The sequence below is a fragment of the Notamacropus eugenii genome, chromosome 2 (assembly GCF_028372415.1).
Source record: "Notamacropus eugenii isolate mMacEug1 chromosome 2, mMacEug1.pri_v2, whole genome shotgun sequence".
Classification (NCBI taxonomy): domain Eukaryota; kingdom Metazoa; phylum Chordata; class Mammalia; order Diprotodontia; family Macropodidae; genus Notamacropus; species Notamacropus eugenii.
The window spans coordinates 522563173-522587777 of record NC_092873.1 but is presented as its reverse complement, the minus strand read 5'-3'; the positions used below and the strand labels follow the sequence as shown (position 1 = coordinate 522587777).

Here is a 24605-nt window from a genome sequence, read left to right as displayed (position 1 = left end):
CACACACCCTCTTCTAAACTTCCAGTTTTGTTAATTCTGCATAAATGTTCAGTTACAAGACAGAAACCAATCAACTAATGGCAGCCAGGCAGAAATTTAGCATAATTTCCAGCTCCTATTCATGATGATGGGGATGAATGATGGATGAGGAGAGCAGCGGTAGCAAGCTGAGCTGGTGATTTGCACACCATGGAAGATGAGGTCGAAGGCATTTTTCTCCCCCTTCACAGGTAAGTCACCACAAAGCAGTTCATTTCAGAGGGGTCACAAGGCCCCAGTGGCTGATCCCTCTGAGCTGACTGCCTCATGGCTCATTCACCTGAAGTCTACAAACATTTATTAACCACTTACTTGCCCAGACCACAGTGCTGGGGGAGAAGCAAAGTTAGGGAAACACAGGATTCTTGCCTTTCTAGAGTTCACAATGCAGTAGATGGGTAGGAAAAACTAATTATTTTTATCAGGAAAATGATACAACCCAATGATTACTAAATGTCTTCCCCCAAAACTATTATGTATTCATTTTATATAGATTCTGTATATAAATGTATGTCCCTGACATCTCTCCCAAGAAGACGTGGGCTGCTTGAGGACAGAAGTTATAACATTTCTGTGTTTGCACCCCCAGTACCTCTAATAAGGGCATATGGGGGTCCTTAATAAATACCTGCTTATTGGTGGATTAAGCACCTTCTATATAGAGAGCAGTACATGACGGGTGACATAAAACATGCACATAACTATAATACAAACTATTCCTACAGATCTGTAATTGTATCATGGAGAGAGGAAGTGAGATTTCATAGATAATGTACTGGGGAGCCTCACCCAGGATGCTTACCAGCTGTGTGACTCTTCGCAAGTTACTGAACATCTCACCGAGCTCACAGGGTTGTTATATGGAACAAATGGGACTACAAAGTGGCAATGCTAGCTACCCTTATGTTACTATTATCTTGTACTTCTCGATATTTAAATTGCTCTAAACGAAAGCTGGGAAAATCTTCAATTGCTACAGTCAGTTCTTATACCTGTGATGTCTCCCTCTGATTGTGGCATGTTGGATCCCACCCATGACAAATACAATAAAGAGACAACCAAGATCTATAGGAAGTCTGGGGGTAAAGGCAGTCCGGAGGGATCAGAAAGAGCTTCCTGTAAGAGGTGGCATTGGAACTGGGTAAAAGATGGGCAAAAACTGAACCAGAAAAGAAAAAGGGCAAGAGAATGCTCCAAGTACAAGGAATAAACAGAAATACAGTGGAGGAAGAAGAGGGAAAAGGGCAAGATTACGGACAGGTGAACTTTGGCTGGAGCATAGGGAAAGAGATGATAAAGTGAAAATGGGGAGTGTGGTTCACTGGAAAGACCACTGCAAAGAATCTAGAGCAGGCGCCACTTCTAAGCAGAAAGGTGGTGGACAATTGGTGCAGAACAAGGCATACACATTCAAACAAAGTCAATACTCAGTGGGTTTTGTGTTGCTATTTTTATTGTTATAAAGGATGGTTCAATTTTTTAGGGAGTAGGGACAACTAGAAATGATACCTTTTTATTAAGAAACTTCAAGTCTTAAAAAAAAAATACTTAAAAGATTTAGTCTTGGGATGTTGGCTTAAATTCTAGCTATGCCACTGACTATTGTATGACCTTGGAGAAGTCACTCTACCTCCATGGGACTCAGTTTTCCCCTCTGTAAAAATATGGTGATTGACTAGATCACCACTCAAGTCCTTTGGGGCTCTAAATCTATGATCTGATGACTCTTCTCAGGAAGAAGTCACTATTCTCTTTATATAGTTAATTAATACTTAACATTTTAACCACTAAAATTAGCTGAGATCATAGATGGGAGGCCTTTCAACCCCTCATTTTCAAAATGGATGAACTGAATTCCGTTGTCAAAGATCAGGTATATACTGAGTGTTAAGAGGTAGAATTTGAACCTAGGACCACCTGGGGCCACAGCTGCCGGGTTTCTCTTTATACCATGCTGCCTCCCTTAGGTCTTAGTCACTAAAAATTCATTAAGCACCAGCTATGTGCTGGTTACCGTACCAAACAGTGAGGATGCTACAAAACACAAAATCGGTCTCTACTCTCCAGGACCTTACAATTCAGTTGGGGAAACAACATGCCAACAACTACGGACAAACAAGCTAAATACAGGATACCCTGGACATGGTGTCAGAGAGCATTGGGAAAGAGGGACAACAGAGAAGCTACCGTTTCCTCCGACCTCCAAGGTCTTCATAAGATTTTTATAGATTCAACTCAAAGTTGGTCTCCCATGGACATACTTTAAAGGCTCCAGGAAAGAAATATCCTTTCTGTGTTTAAAATCCAGCAACACTGTCATTTTGAGGGTTGAAGGATAGAAAGAGGGCACTCATGTCCAACTTTAGAGTTTTAGGAATTGTCTGGAGCACAGAAGCTTAAGGGACTTGCCCAGGGTCACACAACCCATTAGTGCCAGAGGACAGTCAAGCCTAGGTCTTCCTGACTGAGCCTGGCTCTCTCTCCATAATATCCCACTGATTCCTGACAAACATCTTAAACTTGGTCAAGTGAATTCAGCAGGAAGCAATGGGACTTTCTCAGGTCACTGGGAGTAAGCATGTACAGTCCCCCAGGCCCTATTTAGTCAACTCAGGCTGGGGCCTGCTGCCTCTGGAATCAAACAGAAGGTCCTCTGCGCTGGCTCCTTTTCTAACTTTCCATTCTTTTAACACTTAACTCACCTCCAAGTACTTTACAGTGCAGTGATCCTGGCCTCCATGCTGGGCCTGGCTTAAAACTCTTCATCTCTGGGCATTTTAACTAGCCATCTCATGTCATAATTCTCCCTCCCTATCTACACCTCCTGGCTTCTCTGACTTACTTCCAGTATATGCTAAAAGCCAACCTTCTCCAAGAAGCCTCTCCTAATCTCATTAACATGAATGCCTTCCCTTAGAGAGAATCTCTAATTCCTCCTCTACATAGCTTGTCTGGGCAGAATGCTTGCATGTTGAATGTCACTGTTAGAATGTGAATGCCTTGTGAGCAGGGACAAAGTTTTTGACTTTCTTTGTATCCCACTGTTTAGAACCATGGCTGGCACATAGTAGGTGCTTCATAAATGCCTGTTGATTTCTTTGTATCCCCAGGGCTTAGCACAATGCCTGGCATATAGTAAACACATTACAAATACCCTGTTGATTTGACTTGTTCCTGAGATAAAAGTATGTAGTTATAACTTTGATGTAAATTTGGAGTAACAGGACAAAGAGCTGATTGCACTGAGATAAGTAGCAAACCAAGTGTTTCAAGGATACTGTGGGAGTGGCTACCTTAGCTATGGCCTATTTCATGAATACCTTTGGTTCATCGATGACAATATCGGTGACACTCGCCTCATCCCCAAAGGTCTCATCATCAAAGAGACGCCGGCAGCAGACCAGAGTGAAGGGGGGTGGTACTTCTTTGAGAAATGCCACTGCCTCTCTGCGGGATTTTCCAGAGAGCTGAACACCGTTGACCTATGGAGAAGACGAATGAGTCAGAGACTAAAAGGAGCAGAGGTTGCCATTAAAAAAAATTCCTCATTTACACAAAAACACACAAATAAAACAGATAATCATTTTCTTACCCAAACAGCAAAAGCTCTAATTTAATCAAATGATTTTTGCTAAAGCTTGAGTGCTTCTGTTAATAAGCCCCTAAAGTTAACATAAATCAAGGCTAATCCCCTCATTGAAAGCTATGCAGTAACTGGCCAGAATGTGTAAATGGTGCAATTCTCATTAGATAATCAATGGCAGGCTCCCCAGGTCCACGCAGTTGCTCACATGTCTAGATGCCTGGTCAGGAATCAAAGAGATCTGAATAGTCTAGAACCCAAGGCCAGAACTAAAAAGGTTAAATCAAATAGATGTATTTGTAATGGCTGGGCCAGCAGGGCTCCAAAGTCCTTTTCAAGTCTGAGATTTTATAATACTGATGAAACCCCGGTACATTATCCTTGAATCTATAATTCCTTTTACTATTACATATAGGAAACAAAAAATACAGTTTCTAAGCTTGGGAGGGTAGATACCTGAAGCAACGATCCCCATAATAGATTAAAACAGATGACCACCCTCCCCCCCACCAGATGAGTCTAACATAATGGCAGTGACTTTTTCCTTGTACAATTTCTTCTGATGTTTGCAGGCCAAGAATGTATAAAAGGTGTCATCTCTATTGCATCGATCACGGCACATCACCATAGGAACTCACAGAAGGAAACAATGGGGGTCCTGATGTGGAGGGGACAGCAACACTTTGAAGGAATCTCATAGATGAAGTCACTGAAGGGGAAGTTATGAATCTAGTCATAAAGGTACCAAGTAGTGGAACTAAGATTTGCTTCCATGTCTGGTGATGCCGAGTTTAGCAGACATTTCTCTGCCCATCACACAGAAAATACGTCACAAATTATAGGCACCACTGAATCTTCTCATAAGGACTGTAGTAACTAACATTAGGAGACATTTACTACTAGGTACTATAGAGGGAGGGAGGGAAAGAGAGAAAGAGAGAGAAAGAGAAAGACAGAGAGAGAGAGAGAGAGAGAGAGAGAGAGAGAGAGAGAGAGAGAGAGAGAGAGAGAGAGAGAGAGAGAGAGAGAAAGAGAGAATACAAACACATGAAAAAAAAAAACAGAGCAAATGCATTGAACCTAAAGTCAAAGATCTGCCCAAATCTGATTTTAGGCACTACTAGCTGTATGACCCTGGGCAAGTCATTTAACATCTGACTGCCTCAGTTTGCTCATTTCTAAAATAAGGACAATAAGTACACCAACTTTCCAGGCTTGCTGCAAATGAGAAAACACATGTAAAGTGCTTTGCAAACTTTAAAGATACAGTTAGATACATAAACAGATATACGCTAGTCATTAAAATGCTAGTTTTTTAAAAGTACTCACACTTCCAAAGAATGATACCCCAGGAAGGTTTTCAGAAATTAATAAAGAATAAAGCATCTTATTTCCAAGACTGCCATGCCTTTCAAATGTCCAGGAGGATTTCTGGACAAGTGCTTGGGGGTTGCAGAATTGGAAAGATAATATGTGATCTTCAATTCCTTTCTGTTTCTGACTTTTGTGCTACGACAGCTTTCAAAAGCTGGCATGCGGATGCACTGGGATTGAAGTCCAAAATTTACCAAGAGCAAAGAGGTGGAGGAATACCATGGCAGAATGTTACATACATTGTCAGATGCAGAAGCTTTTGTTTTTCTGTCAAAAAAAAGTTTCTAATTGGAAATGGGCAGACATATCCTCTCACTCAGAGAAGTGACTGTCATACAAAGAAAAGGTCTTATTTTAAAAATCTAACTCAAAATAGAATGGACCAAGGTAACCAAATCCTCTCTCTCAGGCTTCAGGGACTATTAAATACTCAATACAGAATAAAGAAACTTTTTGATTTGTCAGAATAGGAAGAATAAGCATTTCAGTTCATTAAAGAGTTTTGGATACATTATATTGAAAGTTTAAAAGACAAGGCAAATGTGCATTGGGAAGGATTCTAAATTCATTTATATAAGAGAGACGTACATAAGAACAATTAGCAATTCAGAGGAAAAAGTCCTGCTAAGCAAAAATCTTTTTATCCATTAAGTTTTAGCTATTGAATGATAAGGCAAGACCCCAAGGCATCCATTAATGCATTCTACAGCCCCAGATGGTCTTCCTGTTCTATCAACCTCTTCAAATGGATTTACGGCAACTCTAACTTACTCCTTAAGAAAAAACAAAAAGGTTGTTTTTTCTTAACTTTTTAGTCTGTAATTCAATCATAGGAGAAATACATAAAGGTTTATGGAAGTTTATAAGAGGCTGCTTTTCAAAGGAATAGTTTCTGACAGCATTGACATGTTAGGAAGAAAACAAGTTCCTACTGATAGAGCTTCTAATTTCTGTTTAGATCTGAGGGTAACAATTTTATTTGCACCATCCTGGAGTAATGTTCCACATGGATACAGGGTATCCCAAAAGTCTGAAGGTGATTTTAAGCTACAAAAGGTTTTGTACATTAAAACCACCCTACAGCATTGGGGATACCACAAAACAGAGGAAGGCACTTTCTAAAGATCTACAAGTTTCAAAAGATTCATACGAGGAACAAAAAACCAGAAAAAAATAGGTGTCCATCAATTGGGGAACAGATGCCTGAAAGAACTATGGGGTATGAATGCAATGGAATACTATTACACAGAAATATGATGAGTGCAATAGGCTCAGAGACAACATGGGAAGATTTGTATCATCTGATGAAGAGGGAAAAAGCAGATTGCAGGCAATAAACACAACCAAGTACTAATAACAGCTGTTGTTGGTTTTTTGTTGTTTTGTCCTTTGTCATCAAAGAGGACTGATGGCATCGCAGGGTGATGTCTTGACTCCTGCATGAATCAGATTTAAGTGAGGCAGAGTTGCACAAAGTCATCAGCCTCACTCTCTTCCTGGGTCATCAAAGTCTAGTGGCAAGACACACAAAAGTCAAGATGACTGGCCAAGGCCTGGGATGCAGTGATGATCTTAGTGCCCTCAAGGTCTGGCTGAACTCTTCATGCTCCATGGAACCCTTTTTAGCTGTCTTCTTGGCCATTGGAACAAATTGTTCTCATCTGCACATTCCACCAGGGGAAACCTTCACATGCTTGGGGTAGATACCCCCTAATTCAGGTCAGGTTTGTAGCTCATCAGTTACTTTTCAACCTGGTTTAGCCCATCTGCCAATTTTACTAGCAATATTATTAGACAATAATAGCTAATATTCAAATAGACCTCAAGGACTTACAAAAAGCACTTTATACTCATGACCATCCTAGGAGAGAGGTGGTATCATTATCTTCATTTTACATATGAGGAAACTGAGGAAAGTAAAGTTAAATGACTTGCCCAGGTACACACAGCTAGTAGCTAAATAAGGATTTGAACTCAGGTCTTCCTGATTTGAAGTCCAGGAATCTATTGACCATAACAAGAAGCCTCTTCAGTACTCCAACTCGTTGAAAAGCCAGTTAAAAATTTAACAGAAGAAAGAAAAAATTGCAAAGGTCCCAAGAGAATTGAGAGGCAGGACAAGATAGATGAAGAGGGCGTTAGAAAGCAGAGGTGGGAGGGTCATACACCTTGTTAAACAAAGTTTCTGAAATAAGAGTAAAAGCCCCAAATCTTATAGCTGGAAGAGGCCTTAGGAACATCTAGAAGCCTCTAAAACTGGGAGTCCAAGGTTCTTTACGTTATGGATCCTTTGAGCAGTTAGTTGAAGTCTCTGGGTCCCTTCTTACAATTATGCATTTAAATCCACCAAAGTACACAGCATTACAAAGAAATGAATTATGTCAAAAGAGAGTTATCAAAATATCTTTTTGTAAATTCAAAGATCCCAGGTTAAGAACCTGAGGCAGCTGGTGGCACAGTGCTCAGAGTACTTGTCCTGGAGTCAGGAAGACCTGAGTTCAAATCCCACCTCAGATACTGATTAGCTGTGAAACACCAGGGTAATTCTTTCTGGTGTTTCCTAAACTGTAAAATGGGGATAACAATTGCCATCTTCCTTCAGGTTTTTGTGAGAATCAGATAAGCAAACACTTGTTCAATAAAAAAAAAACTTCTTCATTCAGTGCCTTCCCAAGAATGCTGATGTAGGATTACAGGTGGTGACATTCAGGAGCCTACAGAAAGGAACAGGTCTGCTGAGGATGACCTTGGAACACAGCCTTTCCAATGACCCCAGACTGTCAAGAGACAGCCCATGCAAAAGAAAATGTTATCAGGCCTTGAATGTCAAAAAAAAAAGCCCCAAGGAGAATATTTGCTGTCTTCTACCTCCTCTTCATTCAAATACTACCGCTGACTGTCAGTGAAGTTTTCTTCTAACCAGCTACATCATTTCATTGCCATGCTAATGTCTACAACTGACTGTGTTCATGGTTAAGGGCCTTGTACAGAAGCTTTCCTAGGAGACCAAGGATTTATGTGGCCAACACGAGATCAGCTCTAATGCCTGCAGCAGGCCTAGGGATGGATCAATAGTCTCTAGAAAGCTCTCCCCAGGACCTACCATTGCTCGGGAACTTAGCCCCCAAGCCAGAAACACTTCCCCCAGCCCTTAATTATTTACAAAAGCATCAACTTCTGTTACACACACATACACACACACTCACACACTGGAGAAATCTAACCCTGGCAGGAGAACTAGACCACGTTCCAAGGTTCCTAACAAATGCAAGGAGGAGAAGTAGAGATTTGGGAGCAGATGAAAAGTCTCTGATGCTTAAAAAGCTAGGATCTGAAGGACAGGACACTGGATCTGGAATCAGGAAGACCTGAGTTCAAGTCCTCCCTCAGACTCTGTGTGACCCTTGATGAAACACTTGGCTTCTCCCAGACTCAGTTTCCTCATCTATAAAACAATGATCATGATAGTATCTAGCTCACAGGGTTGTTATGAGGGTTAAAGGAAAGAACAAACACAAAGTACTTCAAAAGCCTGAAAGCACTAGATAAGTATTACCTGTCACTACTATTAGTCCAAATGATCCCCGAACTGAAACCCCCAATGTAAGATCCCCAGCAACTAGGCACCCTAAGTCTTCTGCAGACCTGCTGAGGGGGAGCAGCCCAGTCCACTTCCTGGAAGCTCTCAGTAGAGATAAGGGGAAGGGGCTACGCTAGGATTTCAGGTGCAGGCATTTCCTCTGAATGTCAGCCTCTTCCCTCTGTGGATTTCTTCCACTTCTCCCTGCATCAATCTTGTTTATACTTATTTGTTAGCATGTTTTCTCCCCAGTTAGTTGGTGAATTCCTTGGGGCAGGGAAGGTGGGTTTTTTTAACCTTTCTTTGTATCTCCAGGGCTCAGTCATGTGCCTGGCACAGAGCAGGCAGTTGACAAATTTTATTCACTGCCTCTTGGGCTCTAAGCATTCTCTCTGCTCTCTTCGATGCCTGGAATGTTCTCCCTCCTCAACTCAGGCTCCTGGCTTCCCACTACAATCCCTCCTTCTAGAAGATGCCTTTTCCTTCATGCTAGGGCTTTCCCTCTGTTAATATATATCTCAACAGTAATTATTTGGGTGCTTATTGTCTCCTCCAATAGACCGCACTTTTTAAGAGCAGGGATTGATCTTTCTTTGTATCCCCAGTATTTAGTTCAGTGTCTGGCACTTGAATGCTAACTGACTAATTCCTGGATAAAGAAGCACATTCTGACAATGCGGGTCAGCACTTGCTCAGCAGTTTATAGTCCAAATGACTGCTCTGGGAACACAGAGGATTTAAGTGTCTTGCCCAGGATCTCAAAGGCAGAATGTGCCAGAGGTGGACTTGAACTCAGGTCTTAAACCCACTCCGCCATGCTTCTTCTCTAGCTGCTGTTCAGGAAGGTTCTGATATCAAGCCTCTTTGCTTCTCCACATCTCTGCAACAATGGCTCCCCATTCTCTGGGGTCAAAGAAAACCAAGCTGACATTTCTTCCTCATGATCATCCCAAGGTGGAGAAGAAAGCTGTCTTGTTCCCATCCTAGGAACAAGATGCCTTCCCTTCCCTGGTCTAAAAATCCCCAGGTCCTTCTCCCAATCCTCAAAGGACACAGACCCAAGGCCTTTCCATCCCCAAGACAAGCATCATGGTGGTCCTTCTCCGCACACTCTCATCATCCTTCCTAAGGAATACAATCTCTGAGAAATGGTCTGACAAAGGCAGAGTATTATGCCTGCTGTTTCACCCTATATTCAATGATAAACCCCTTGAGGCCAAGGACTGGGTCACTGTACATCAACGTATATCCCCAAGCTAAGCACCCAGGAGTAACTATTTGCTGAATTGCAATATGTCACGTGTAGCATTTTGCTGTAACAAGTTATAACATCACGTTTTAGGTTTTTATCTTGGTGTACATTTAAATATTTATTTATCTCATTACTTATTCATTGAACTTGCCTCCAATTATTACAGCACTGCCTGGGAGTCTCCCTTACTTGCCAGAGTTAAGGGGGGCAGTCACAATCCTCACTATAAATTTCTTTCCTGGGGGATTTATATAACTGCTGCACATAGCTTCCTGGTCTGCAGCTTGGCTCAGCGTTTGAAACTCAAAGCACATCGCTGCTTCAGGTTCTGGGCTCCAAGGAGCAAATAAAACATTTTTTTTTCAGTTCAGCAACTTTTGGATACACTTTTGGTCTTAAATAAAAGGGCTAGAAGACTTACAATATATATAATTACATTTGTCTAACACAAGCTGCCTATTAAGTTGTTCTCAAGCCACCAATTTTTATTGTAAAATGTTCAATATTCCACTAAGACTTCTATTTGAGATTATAATGTTGTCCCAAGCCCTGTCAAGTCTCAGTTACTCAGGGACTGATTATCTAGGAAGTCCTGGCTTATTAGCCCCTTCATGGCAAGGCCACCCTCAGGGCATTGAGCCCTGGGCCACCTAGACTCTGAAGCTGCTTGGGAGATGGAATAACAAGTGAAGGGGGGCATGGGCCAACCCTGCTCCAAGGTTCACACTCAGAGATCACTGACACCTTTGCAAGGGAATATCAGGGAAGTGAACCAGAGAATCCCACTTTCCTAATTGCTGACACCTTGAGGAAAATATTGAGGCTGAGGAGAGCTTAGAAAACAAGAAATAATCTTTGAGCTCCAACTGTCCTTGCTTTCCTTGTTCTCCAAGAATATGAACAATCAGAAATGGATGGAAGGCAGGGAGGATTTTTTTTTTAAAGTACTGGATGCCACTCAAGTTGGTATCCCATAGTCAAAGGAAAATCAATAAGTTATAATAGAAAGAGCACTACAGCCAAAGGACCTGACTTCAAATGCTCCCTCTGATGATCTTGGCAAGCCAATTAACCTCCTGGCACCTCAGTTTCCTCATCTGTAAAATTAGAAGGATTGGACTAGATACTCAGTGAGGCTCTAACAGCTGGAGATCAAGGAGTCTATGATCCTAACAACTCCTTAACAAAAAGGTTGCCAATGTGGGGGATTTCCTAATGGCCCCAGTGGTGGTTCTCTGGAGATGAATTAGTGGTTAGGAGATTAAAAAATAATTATGGAGAGAGAATGTAGCATATTTTGATATGAGTCATAGAAACCTTGATCCAAGAAAAAGCAGCAAAGGGGCAAATTGTAGAGAGCAAGGAAAAACAATCATAGTGTGATAAAATGTCACGAACACGAGCTTTGGAGGCAGAGGAGCTGTGTTCAAATTCTGCTTCAGATGCTTACTACCTGCATGCCACTGAATAAGTCACTGAGCACCCCTGGACCTCAGCTGTAAAATGAGGAATTTTCAAAAGAGGAGAATATCCAGGAGAGGAAAGTGATCCACATTATCAAAGGCAGCAGAGAGGTGAAGAAGGATGAGGATTGAGGAAAAGCAGCACTGAATTTAGCAATTAAGAAACCACTGGTAACTTTGGAGGGAGAAATTTCAGTTGACTGATGAGGGAGAAAGCCAGATTGTTTAAGGGTGTAAGAAGAGAGTGGCCCAAACATCCTGGAAAGCAACTTGCACTTATGCCAAGACATTGACCAAAATGTCACTGTCAACGGAACCTTTGACTGAGAGATTCCACTCCTGGGCATATGTCCCAAAGAAGTCAAAGACAGAATGGTGCCATTCTTTTTTCCCCAAAGTGGGGAGGAGGAGTAGAGTGGGAAATAAGAGACAGAGTAGCAAAAGAAAAAAAAAGGAGAATCATCGAACAATCATTCTTAAAAAAACAAAAGGAAAGGAACAGAAGGGAGAACAGACAAGGGGGATAGCTTTGAAAGTTACAGGCTGAGCACGCAAAATCCTGACATTTCATGAACCATAATCTGGCTTTTCTCTGCTACTGTGTATGTGTAAATTACCCTTCTATCTGGCTCTTAAATTCAGAATGAAAACTACAATGAGCTTAAGCAGTAAGCCATTAAAAGACTTACAAGTCTTTCAACTGATGTCCTAGATGGTTTTCATTAACTCTAACTACACGCTTATGATTAACTCTACCTGTAGCTAAAGCTATCATTCCCATATGGAAGGATACCAAGACAGTTGGGACTCTCAAGGAGTTCACATTCTAAGTGAAGGGCAACAAGAGATACAGGATTCAACTTCAAGTCAGATGAGAAGACCGAGTGGTCTCTATTTGTGTCTATTTCTCCTGTGTATATATGCAGGGAGAAAAGGAGAAGGTGGAGGGAGGGAGGGAAGGAGGGAGGAAGAGATAGAGAAAGGAGAGGGAGGGAGATGAAGAGACACAGAGATAAAGAGAGATGGACAAAGGGAAAGGGAGAAAGAGGAGAGGGAAAGGAGAGAGTACAGGGCAATGGGGAGGTGACTTTGATGTGAGAAACCCCATGTGACAATAAAACATTTTTAAACATTAAGACATAAAGTAAAAGACTTCGAGGTAGGCCTCTAGAATGCTGGTAGAAACTCCATAAAGAAATTGTTGGAGAATGTAGACAAGACAATTGGACCAGACAAGATGGCAGCTCTCTTGAGTGGTTCAATAAATGGGCCACATTTCACTTGCAATAGTTCATACTAAATTCCAACAAAAAGCAATCTCTAGGTGCAGGGAAGACAGGGTTGATGTGCAACTTAAAGAGCTGAGTCACAAAACCTGAGAACTGTGGGTCCTCAGTGGATGTCCAGTACAACCCATGTCTTTGGGTTGCTTTTTGTCCTCTTGAGCTTACCTCCAGCAGTTCATCCTCCAACTTCAGCAGATTGAGAGGGGCCACTGGCCCATCAGGCATGATGGAAGAAATGTAATGGTGCCCATTGAAGGAGTCCAGCTCCACTCCTAGCCTCAAGGTGTGGATAGGCAGCAGCTGTGGGAAACCAATCATAAAAACACTTAGGGTTCACCCCATGAAACATCCGTCCAAATATAAAAGGTTGCCTTCCCAATGGCCAACAGCCAAAGGTGAAAGGACTAACCAGAAAAATTAATCTATTCATCAAAACGTGTACTATGTTCAGACACTTACAGCCACTCCTCAAGAGCATCAGATGCAGGGGACTTTGGGGAGCTCAAGGACCAATCTGAAAATTCTTTGGGGTCTGAATGTTGTAGGTTGTGACAGACAAAACTCTGAGTGTCCTGTCTGGTCTCAAAAGATAAGCTTTTTATATTACTGTGAATTCAAATGCAGCAATGTTTGGGGAAGAGGCAGTGTCCCCCAGTGGCTGGAGAGTCAGCCTTGGATTTAAGTCCCTCTTTCCAGACACACAGTGGTTGTCATCCAGGGCACTCTCTAGCAACCTGTGAAGACAGCCAGTTCCAGATGGATCACTGATCTGCATCGATCGAGTGAATTTCTCCCCTGGAAGTTCCCCCCAGTGGTGAAATTGCAAGACCAGAACCAAAGATAAACAATGCTTATATTTGCTGTATTTCATGATCTTATAGAAAATCCATCATATTTGAAATAGGGCGGCATCCAGCAAACTGGCCACCTCAAGCCTGAGGAAGTCTCTCTGATGACTGGTGTTTCTTCCACCAGAAAGTGCAAGCGTCCTGGTGTAAATGTTTGAAGGACAAACTGAAGCTGCCTGAATCACATGACCTCCACCACGCTCTTCAGGACACAACATTTCACTCATTATTTGGTTCTTTTCCTTACCTATCTCCACCTCCCTCCCTCTTCATTTGCTCTGTGTCCCAAGTTGTCACCAAGTCCCTGTCATCGGAGCAGTCATTGGGAGTCTGCAGAGGTTAATGCCCAAGCCACGTGGGGCTCACTCATGCCCCACTAAGCTTGTATTCAAACAATCCAAACAGAAACAAATCATTGCATTTAGTAATCACCAGCTGCTTCTCAGAAAATCTTTCCTTCCTCTACCACACAATCAGAAGCCAAGCAGAACTGCCTCTATCTCGCCCATCTCTTGCTACTATCCCGCAACCACCCAGACCTGAGCTCTGTCACTTGTCATGACCTACACTCTCTGCCTCCAGAGTGGAAAGGAACCAAACCACCAAGTTCAAATCCCTCATCTATAGATGGGGACCCTGAACCCCAAAGGACTCACCAACAGTTGTGTCTGACCCAGAATCTGAACCCAGATATTCCTGACCCAAAGTCCTATGCTCTTGCTTCTCCAAAACTGGCCAAATACTCTGCCTCAGGACCATTTCTAATAGCATCACTATTCTCAAAAACGTCAGAGGCTTATGACTTCCAGGGACACAGTGGACAGAACACGAGGAAATCTGAGCTCAAATGAACGAAGTCTCAGACATTTACTAGCTGGGTGACCACAGACAAAGCACTGAGCTTCTATTTGCCTGTTTCCTCAACTCTAAAATGGGGATAATAATAGCACCTACCTCTCAGGGTTGCTGTGAAGACCAAGTGAGATCACGCATGCAAAACATTGCGCAAATATTAAGTCAAGAAACTCTGATGAATGCCCTTGAGTGCTCATTAATGTCTTCTCTCTGAGATACTTCCCAGCTCATCCAGTCCAGACTTTGTTTGTACACAGTTGTTTACATGTTGTCTCCCCCATTGGGATGTGAGCCCCTTGAGAGCAGGGATTGGATTTTTGTCTTTCTTTGTATCCTACCACCAGGCACAGAGCCTGGCGCACACACTAAGTGCTTAATAAATGCTTGTTGACTTGGTTTTTGCCACCACCACTCCCCTAGGGTTTCCAAATTTCATCCCCTTGTCCAGTCTTCCACTTTTCTTATATAAATTTTGGCCTTCTTCCTTCCCCACCCAATTCAGAGAAATCCAACCTCTACCTACTCCATAAATACTGAAGATGTCAACCAGCCTACGGGCCCTCCAACACCGCAGTACATCAAACAGAAATACGCTAGAACACTCAGAGAAATGCATCAGAAGTGGCAGTTTACCCGCTAACGCCTGCCAGCCAGCTCACTTCGTTAGCTGATGGACCAAAAGACCATGGGGGAGATGGTGTCAGAGTAGCACAGACCAATCCATCACCTGGACCCACAGGCTGGGTGGAAATCTTGCTGACGGTAGGGGGTCCAGCACAAGAAAAAACACTAGCAAAGCGTCTTCCATCTTCATATGAGACAGGCATTGTGGCACAAGGAGAAAGAACTCTGCTACTCTTGGCAATTTCTGTTTCAGAGGACCCCCCCGCTCCTCCCTGCCCAGTCACCAGTACTGGACCAAGGCCAAATACTGCACCCAGACTGTCCCCTGATCTGAATCTCCCATCTGTGTACCCACCACCAGCTCCTTCAGTATGGACACTGGTCAATGATTCCACCACCAAGACCTTTCTTAACGTATTTCTCCTGGTGGAGAGAGGATGAAAGAGCATCAAAAAGACCAGAACATCAAATTCCCCAAGCAGGGCTCCCCTCCTCTGGAAGCTGAATGATATGCGGTCGGATCATCCATCGTTCAACTATAACGATCCACGTGACCTTGAGCAAGTCAAGTCAATGCTTGCATTTATTAAGTGCCTAATTCCTGGGGATACAAAGAAAGTCAAAAGGTAGTCTCTCATAGGTAGGGCAATTCACTTCCCCTTTGGTGGTCTCATTTTCCCAATCTGTTCACTGAAAAGGGCATCCCTGGGGTCACCTCTCGCTCTACATCCTATGACTCTGTGATTAGTGCCAGGCACTCTTGCTTTTTTTTTACTTCCAATACTGAGGTTTGACTGATACCCTTTGTTCTTACAATCTATCCCACCAATTTGTATACTTTTCCCAAGCTCAGAGGAATAGCTGGAGAGTCAAAGAGCCTGAGTACAAATCTTTTCCACATTATTGGCTACCTGTTTGATGTTGGGCAAGTCACTGAAAGACTCCAGGCCTTGGTTTCCCCATCTTTTTTTAATGTTTTTTTCAACTTCACTTTTCTCTTCCTCTCACCTTCAACTAGAAGGGGAAAAAAGGAATGGAAAAATATATCCCTTCTAACAAAAATGCACAATTGACCAAAACTAATTCCTGGAGTACTGGGCGTCTCAATCTACATCCTGGGTCCATGAGCTCTCCATCAGGAGGAGAGTAGCAAGTTTCATCGATCAATCAATCAATAAGCATTTAGTATGTGCCAGGCACTCATCACCAGGCTGGAACTGCGGCTGCTCATTGCATCAAGCAGAATGCTTTAGGATTTCACCACTGCTTGTCTTTCCCGTATTTTTGGTATCGTAAGAAATGTTCTGGTTGTGCTCACTTCCCTCTATATCAAGTCATATAAGTCTTCCTGTTTCTCTGAAATCATCCCATTCATACAATATTCCTGAACCTCCAGTCAGAATGGACAAGAATGCAAGGTTTGATATATATTTAGCTGCTAAGTTTAGCTGCTCAAGAAGCAGGAGAGAGTACCTGGGTTGAGACCAGCTTTGGCTGGGGAAAGGATGAGTCACAGATTAAGAGCTAGAAGGGACTTCAGAGGCCATGTGGTCCAACCCCTTCATTTTATAGATGAGGAAACTGAGGGCCAGGGAAGTTCTGTAACTTACCCAAGGTCACAGTGTTAGTAAGTGGCAAAGGCAGGACTCAAAACCAGGTCACTGGATGGTAATTCTAGCAACCTAGCGACTGCGTCATGGGATCTCTTATGCCCCTGGATGCGATCGTGAGGTCTCAGGCAAGAGCTTGGCCAGTAGAAATTTGGAGCTACCAGAGGGTGGAAAGCAATTTGGGCAGATTATTGGATGGGAAGGAAGGTTGGAGAAGTGTGTGATTGATCTGTTGCTGCAGAATGGAGATCAGGAAGAAGAATGCCAACCTCTCCCTCCCCTTCAGCCTTCCTTGCTTCCTTATCCTTGAAACAGTATTTGAATGTCTCTCAGTCCCTTAATTGGTCATCATATGAAACACGCTTTTGAGCATTACTGAATTGTTTGAATGTTCCATGCTCCTTACTTCTAATTTAAAAGGGAGAGGGAACATTTAATGTACAGAATCAGAATCTTTCCTATTTCTCCCTAAACATAAACTGCTATTTTATGTGGCCTTCACTGACCGTTATTTTCCCCCTATCTTGGTCAGTGATCTTTAATAGGAAAAAATGTTCTTGCCAAATGCTTTAAAATATGCTATATCAAAGTCAGTTTTATGTGTAAGAAATAGCAAGAAAGCCAATGTGTCTGGATCACTGAGAGTGTTAAAAGGGTAAGTTAAAGAAATGGGGGAAAAGGAAGGGGCTACAATGTGACGGGTTTAAAAGTCAAGCAAAATATTCTCCATCTGATTAAGGAGGAGATAGGGAACCACTGGAGTTTGCTAAGAAGGGACATGATACAGTCAGGCATGGGCTTGGCAGTCAGGCAGAGAAGCCAGACTGGTGTGAGGGAAGACTCAAAGCAGGCAGACTAAACAGAAGGGTCTTATAACAGTCTAGGTGGGATGTGATGAGGGCCTGCACCACAGCCGGTATGGAATGTATATAAGAGAGGTCACAGAGACAGGAGCAAGATATGGCAACATTGCCCCATAGGGAATAAGTGCAAGAGAGACACCAAGGAGGACTTGGGGTTTATATGAGCTTTGATCAAATCAGCACACCCTTCTACCTTCACATACATATTTTACAAAGCCCCAAGTAAATCTGACCAAGACAGGATTTCATTTAACTCAACTTGAGTCACTCAGTCTTGGTGAAACCACCAACTAACCAGTCACTATTAACCTCCAGGGCCCTAAAGGGAAAGAGCTCCTTCTAGCAGGTACCAGATGTACCCTAAAGATCACTGACACCTCAACATAGATGTGTTACTCCTCCATGGAATCTAAGACCAGGGTCCCCCAAACCAGGCATCTACCGGGTGAATTTGCACAGTTACAGCTATTCACACAGTCGTTACTCTTCATTCCCAACAATTCCCTCAGATTCTTCTTTCCCAAATATCTTTTGTCTTCTCTCTTTTCCTACTTCAGAGGCATCCATCCATACATTCCACCATTTCTCTGTCTCTTGTTAACAAATTTCTTAGTCATCACAACAAAATTTTCAAAAGTCATATTTTCATTTCTTATATCACATGCCATCTATCTAGAGTAAAAAAGGATTATGTGGAGGGAGGGAGGGAGACAGTTCAGAACTTAAAATGTAACAAAAACTTTTCTTAATTTTTAAAAAGAGATCTAAAAAGAGATTTTAAGAGGAAATCACTATTTCTTGCTGGTCCAATTTAAATATGTGTGTGTATGTGTGTGTGCACTCTCGTGGATGACACACTAATAGCCCTAACTCCTTCAACTCCCTTAAGAGGTCAGATTCTGAAACACTAGAAGTCTAGATAGATTAATAAAGAAATACTAGTGTACTAATGTATCGGAATCATTAAGATTTGTTATCCCACAGCTTAAAGAAAATTAAGTGTCTACGGATTGTACAAAGATAGTCACAGTGGATATGGTGTATATACAACATATTTCACTTTTTTCCCCTATCTTCACTACTGAAAACTATATGGAGAGTCATTTCTTGCAGAAATCTTAAGAGAGTAGTTAAAAATCAATTCTGCTCCAATAAAAAGAAAACCCTCCAATTCATTAAAATATTTACAATAGACCAGTATTTTCTGTGGTAGCAAAGAATTCGAAATCAAGTAGATGCCCAGTAGCTAGGGAATCACAATCTAAGAAGCTGTTTATTAACATGATGAAATGCTACTATGTAACAAGAAACAATGAATATGAGAAATACAGAGAAGTATGGGAAGACTTATATGAACTGGAGCAAAGTGAAATAAATAAATGCAGGAAAACAGTATACACAAAGGCTGAAGTAATGTGAATGCAAACTACCACAAAACAATGGGGAACATGCTGTGAAAATATAATGAACAAGGCTAGCCTCCAAAGAAGGAGCACGAAAGGGGCCTCCCTCTTTGGTAGAAGCAGAGCACGAACATGATGGTTTTAAAATAACATGCTGAATATGGTATGTATTTTTTTCAAGACAAAGCTATACATAAAGAAGACTCATGTTTTTAAGCATAATTACTTTTTCTTTATATATGGAAATCCTCAAATTGTCAAATTTAGAAAAATAAAAAAAATAAATTTTTTAAAGTCAATTCTGTGGATTAGAGCAAAGACAGTGGAAATTCACCTAAAAGAAATTCTGAAGCAAAACTGTCCTGAAGACCCAAAACCTAACTGCCAAGTACAAAGTTGCTCCCAAGTCCCAGATAGCTTCTCATTGTAAGAAAAAGTTCACAGTGAGTTAGAAATTGTTTTCATCTTACTTTTATCATGAAAACCAAGAATAATTTGAGCAAGGGTTAGAACAATTGAAATTACGTAAAGAAAGCACAAAATTTTATTTATATGCTTGCAAGTCATTTTATTCTAAATGGCACCCCTTCCTTTAATAATTGGTAGATCAAAGTTAATTGTTATGCTTTTTTATTTTAGCAAAAACTTTTATCTATGTCAAAAATGAACAGCTTACTGGCCTGGGTAGCACAGCGCTTCATCCCTGCTGCTTTTCCACCCCTCGAGAAAGCTACCTGAATTGCAAGCATAAGGCCTAGGAAGAAAAAGGGGATGGGGGGGAGCCTCTATAAGATCTATTTGAAACCAGAAATACGTTCACACACACAAAACTGAGGAAGATAATTATATCATGACAGACTCTAAAAGGAGAGAAGGGTTAAATATGTCTCTATAAACACCTTAGAGATAGAAAACATTTAATTTTTAGCTTGAGGCTAAAATTATGTGTTTTACAATTTTCAAAGCATTTTCATACATACTATCAAGTTCACTTTTTAAAACAACTCTCTGAAGTGGTCACAGAGAGTGATATTACTATTTTACAGATAAGTAAACTGAGAAGAACTAGGAAGACAACCTATACAAAAACATCAACATTGTAAAAAAAAAAACAATTTTGGAAAAACTTAGGAATTTTGATCAATTTAATGATGAGTCATGATTCTAGATGAAAAACAGTACCCACCTCCTGACAGAAAAGTAATAGACATTAGCAGAATGAAACATACAAGGATACTGCAATGACCAATGTGGGAAATTGCTTTGCTTGATGATGTATCACTGGGATTTTATTTTTTTTATTTTTTTCAAGTTGTAGAGGGAGAAGGTGAGAGAGAAAAAATTAAATGTTTGATAACTGGAAAAAGTTAATTAGAAAAAAAATGACTCTGAGGCCATCACAAGCATCCCCATTTAATAGATGAGTAAACTGAGCCTTTAGAGAAGCTCACTGGGTTAGGAGAAGTCATACATGTAGGTCTTCCACATCCATATCTACTGCTCATTTCACTATGCATATGGATACACATGAGATCAAGCCCAGCTCTACCTGTTAGTTCCACTGAATTGTAACAATATGATTTCTTTCGGAAACACTGGCAGAAAACAAAGTCTCCATTTGCTACTCCCATTGGTAGTAAAATAAAATTTTCCAACCTTGAGGGATTCTTTCAATGCTTTTCCATCCCTCTGGCCTCTGATTCTTTGGTTACAGAGAGGGATATAGAATTTACAATCTGGTTAATTTGAAATGACCAAGAAGAAAAACTCTGCTTAACTCTTGTTTTTGGTTGCTAGTTACAAAAGCAAACAAAATAAGTTTTTAGAAGCATACTCAACCCCATGACTCAGATTGTGGCTCACTTTTAGCATGTCAACATCTGGTCCACAATGGATTTATTAGTTTAAATATCTGGAACTTGCCATTAGGTTTCCAATTTCTACTAGATGCCAAATAAAATAATTTAAAGAACTAAATCAAGACTCACAAGGACACCACCTCTGTAGGGGAGGGGAGGTAATCAAAGTCAAAAAATGAGCTGCTCCCTCTCCACTTCTGGAAGTCATAGCTAGGGTCCCATATCATTCACCTGCAATGCTCCTATTTTTAAAAAATCTTTTGTTTTGACATTTACTCTTAACATCTCAATAAATACTTAAGATAAAACTCTGAAAGGCATACATATTAAACTTATGTTTGTGTGTATACACACATAAACACACACATACACATACATGAAACACAAGTTTTGATTTGTAACTACAAAAACTGCTATTATAACTCTTTTGGTAACATACACAAATATTTTGGTGTGTTATGGAGATAGAGACATCTAAATGTATGATGTATCTGAAATCATCACGCCAGCATTTTTTATAATAAATCAATGAACAAGGATTTATTAAGTGTCTACTATGGGCCAAACATTGTGCTGGGCACCTGAAATATGAAAACAAAAAGAAAACAGTACCTTTCCCTCAAGGAGCTTATAATCTATAAATAAGAAAGCACAAAGAACTAGGAATAATGACCAGGAAAACAAAGTGGCTCATTGATTAAGGAATAGCTGAAAATAAATTGTGGTATATGAATATTATGTGGTAATATAAATTTTATTGGGACATAAGAAATGGCAAGTATGAGATGAGAAAGTCAAAAAAATACAGGAAGATGTGTTTAAATGGTTAAGGGAACTAAGGAAGATCAGAAAAATAAAATCATAGTGATTATGGTAATGTAAATGAAAAGAACATAAAATGAAGCCAAAGTCTAACTGTTAAAAAATATGTATTTATGGTTCATAATTCATCTAGAGGGACAAAAGGTCTAGAATCCTACCGAAAATAGTGAAATAAAGCGGGAAGGAAGGGCATTTACAAGAACCAGATGTCAAATTATAATACAATACAGTAATCAGCAAAACAATTTGGTACTGTGCAAAAATTGGAAAAGATGATAAGGGGGAAGAGATCAGACACACTACAATCAGAAGCAAACATGCATAGTAGCCTGGGATTTGATAATCCCAAAGATTCCAGCTATTGAAGATAATTCAACATATTTTTAAAAAAAATAGTAACAACTGTTGGCAAAACTGAAAAGCAATTAACATGACAGATCATACATCAAGATAGGCTCCAAATGGGCACATGATTTAGAAATAAAAGCTTACATCATAAACAAATTAGATAAGCAATGAAGAAATTACCTAGATAAAAGAAGTTCGTGAGCAAACAAGATAAAGAGGATCATAAGAGGTAATTTGTTTTATTACATTAAGTTAAAATTTTTGCACAAACAAAACCAATGCAGATAAAATCAGAAGTGAAGCAGTTAAAAAGGAGGAAATCTTTGCAACAAGTTTCTTTCTTCTTTCTAAGATATATAGGGAACTGAGTTGAATTTATAAGAATAAGAGCCATTCCCCAGTTGATTAATGGTCAAAGAATATGAACAACCAGTTTTCAGAGGAAGAAATTCATGCAATCAAAAGCATATGAAAAAATGCTTTAAATAACTAATAATCAGAAATGCAATTTATGTGACCTCACCTCATGTGTCAGATCAGCAAAGGTGACAAAGTCATCAAATGGCAAATGGCAAAGGAAATATAGAAAAACATATACATTGATATATTCTTAGTGGAACTGTGAATTGGTACAATCATGTTTTATTAAATGGTGTCTACTTTTAGACCCAGTGGCACCAATATTACTTCTACAATTGCCAAAGATAAGAAATGAAAAGGGTTCCCCCAGATACAAAAATATTCAAAAAAGCTCTTTCTGCAAGGGCAAAGATCTAGAAACCAAAGGGGTGTGCATTGTGAAATGATGAAGAAATGATGAAGGATGTTGCTTCAGAAAAATATAGGAGGATTTATGTGACCTGATGCAGAGTGAAATGAGCTGAACAGAGAGAAAAATATAAATAATGACTACAAAGGGAAAAAACAAACAACTTTCAAAGACTTTATCCCTCTGATCAATCATGATTCCAGAGGACTTGCAACAAGACACGGTGTCTCCTTCTCGACAGAAAGGTGAGGTGGCACAACATAGCTGTTTTAAGTTGCATTTCTACTTATTAGTGACTTAGAGCATTTTTTCATCTATCTTTTCACTGAATGAACTGCTTCTTCTAAAAACTGGTCGTTCATGTTCTTTGACCATTTATCAAATGTAGAATGGCTCTTACTCTTACCAATTTAAATCAGTTCCTTCTATATCTTATCTATTTTGCTTGACTATGTATTTGTGGGATTTGGGTTTTTTTCTCATAGGGGGATAGGAGAAGGGAGATGGAGGGATAAAAGGAGTAACTAAAGATTTTTTTTAAATGCAATTAAAAAATTTTAATTACATTTTTAAAAGGAAAAATATGATTTCAAAAGAACCAAAAATGAAATGTATCTCCTTTCTTTAGGAAGAAAAATAGGGCACTATGGTGGAGGATAAAGTCACTCTATTAGTTGTAAAATTTCACTGTGTTCCAAGGAAAGGTTCAATTCTAGAGGAGAAAAGGGAGAGAACACCTATAACCCAGAAATAACTAACTTAAAAACAATTGTGAGCCACAGGACTTGCTAAAAAAAAGTCAACAAGCATCTATTAAACACCAAGGTCCTATACTAAGTACTTGGAATAGAAAAAATTGCACAAACAGTCCCTGCCCTCAGGAAGATGACACTCTAATGAGGGAGACAACATATTAAGAGGGACATACAAGACACATGATGCATCCAGACAGAAGAGGACTGGACAAAATGAGAACTAAGAAATACTTCACAATGAGGAGCATTTTAGAAGCAACTTTAAAGATTAAAAACATTTTTTTAAAACTTTTATTTTACCAACAACACTTACCTTTGAAAATTTCTGTAACTCAGCATCATCAACAATCTGTGTATCCAAAATGACAACCTGGAGAATTTAGGAATTAGAAAATGTTACATGCTTATAAGGACAAAACAAAGAAAAACACAAAGACCTCTTATGCCAAGCTATCTGATCAAATGCTCTGGGAAGCCTCCATGTGCTCGGGACCCCATCTGATCTGCGTAATTGCCTCACACCTGGTCAATCTCTCTGAAAGGACTCAGTATGTTCCAAGTGCCAGAGTCTATAGCAAAGAGAATTGGATGGCAAAAAGCAAATGTGTCCCAAAAGAATGATTTCTATTTTCCTCGTTTTGTTGTTTTTTAAAGTCCATAGAATGTATGAGCAGGGAGATACCTTAGAGATCCTCGAGACTAGAATCTTACCTGAGATCCCAAAACTTTTTAAAATAATGGTATTTCAATATGATGTTTCCTTCATAAGACTAGGCTATTTTACGCATTTAAAAATATGATTCTAAGAAAGAGTTCATAGGTGTCATCAAATTAACAAAGGGGCCCAGGGATACAAAAAAAATATATAGGATCCCTGTCTAGTACAATCCTCTCATTTTACAAATGAGACAAAACTGACACCTAGAGAGGAAAAGTAATTTACCTCATGATCAAACAGCCAATAGTAGCACTGCCAGGACATAGATGCCCCTGTCTACTGAGCTGTCGTCCCAGGCTTCATCTCTTTTCCCATAGTGTCTCACTTACTACAAGATTTCCAACTTGTTTAAAAGTTACATGGAAGAAGGTATGTGTGTATGTGTGTGTTTATAATTGTCCCCAAAGTCATTAAACTGGACTCAGTCAAATGGCCCCACTTGAGGGCTTAGAGGGTCACATGTGGCCTCAAAGCTGCAAATTTCCCATCCCTGTTCTAAACTCTGCTGTTTTACCCACTAAAGAGGCTGCAACTACTATTAGCACTCTCCAAAA

The 24605-nt window shown here is 40.4% G+C and overlaps 1 protein-coding gene across 3 annotated transcripts in view; it reads right to left on the bottom strand.

The window, feature by feature from the left end:
* PATJ (PATJ crumbs cell polarity complex component) overlaps positions 1 to 24605 on the bottom strand; it is a 325916-nt gene that overhangs the window by 251460 nt on the left and 49851 nt on the right. For all 3 annotated transcript variants that reach the window (XM_072649698.1, XM_072649699.1, XM_072649701.1), the window contains 3 exons: positions 23647 to 23703; positions 12743 to 12877; positions 3360 to 3521 (listed from right to left, as the gene is read on the bottom strand). In XM_072649698.1, coding sequence (XP_072505799.1) covers positions 3360 to 3521; positions 12743 to 12877; positions 23647 to 23703 — 354 coding nt within the window. The remainder of the gene's footprint in view (positions 1 to 3359; positions 3522 to 12742; positions 12878 to 23646; positions 23704 to 24605) is intronic.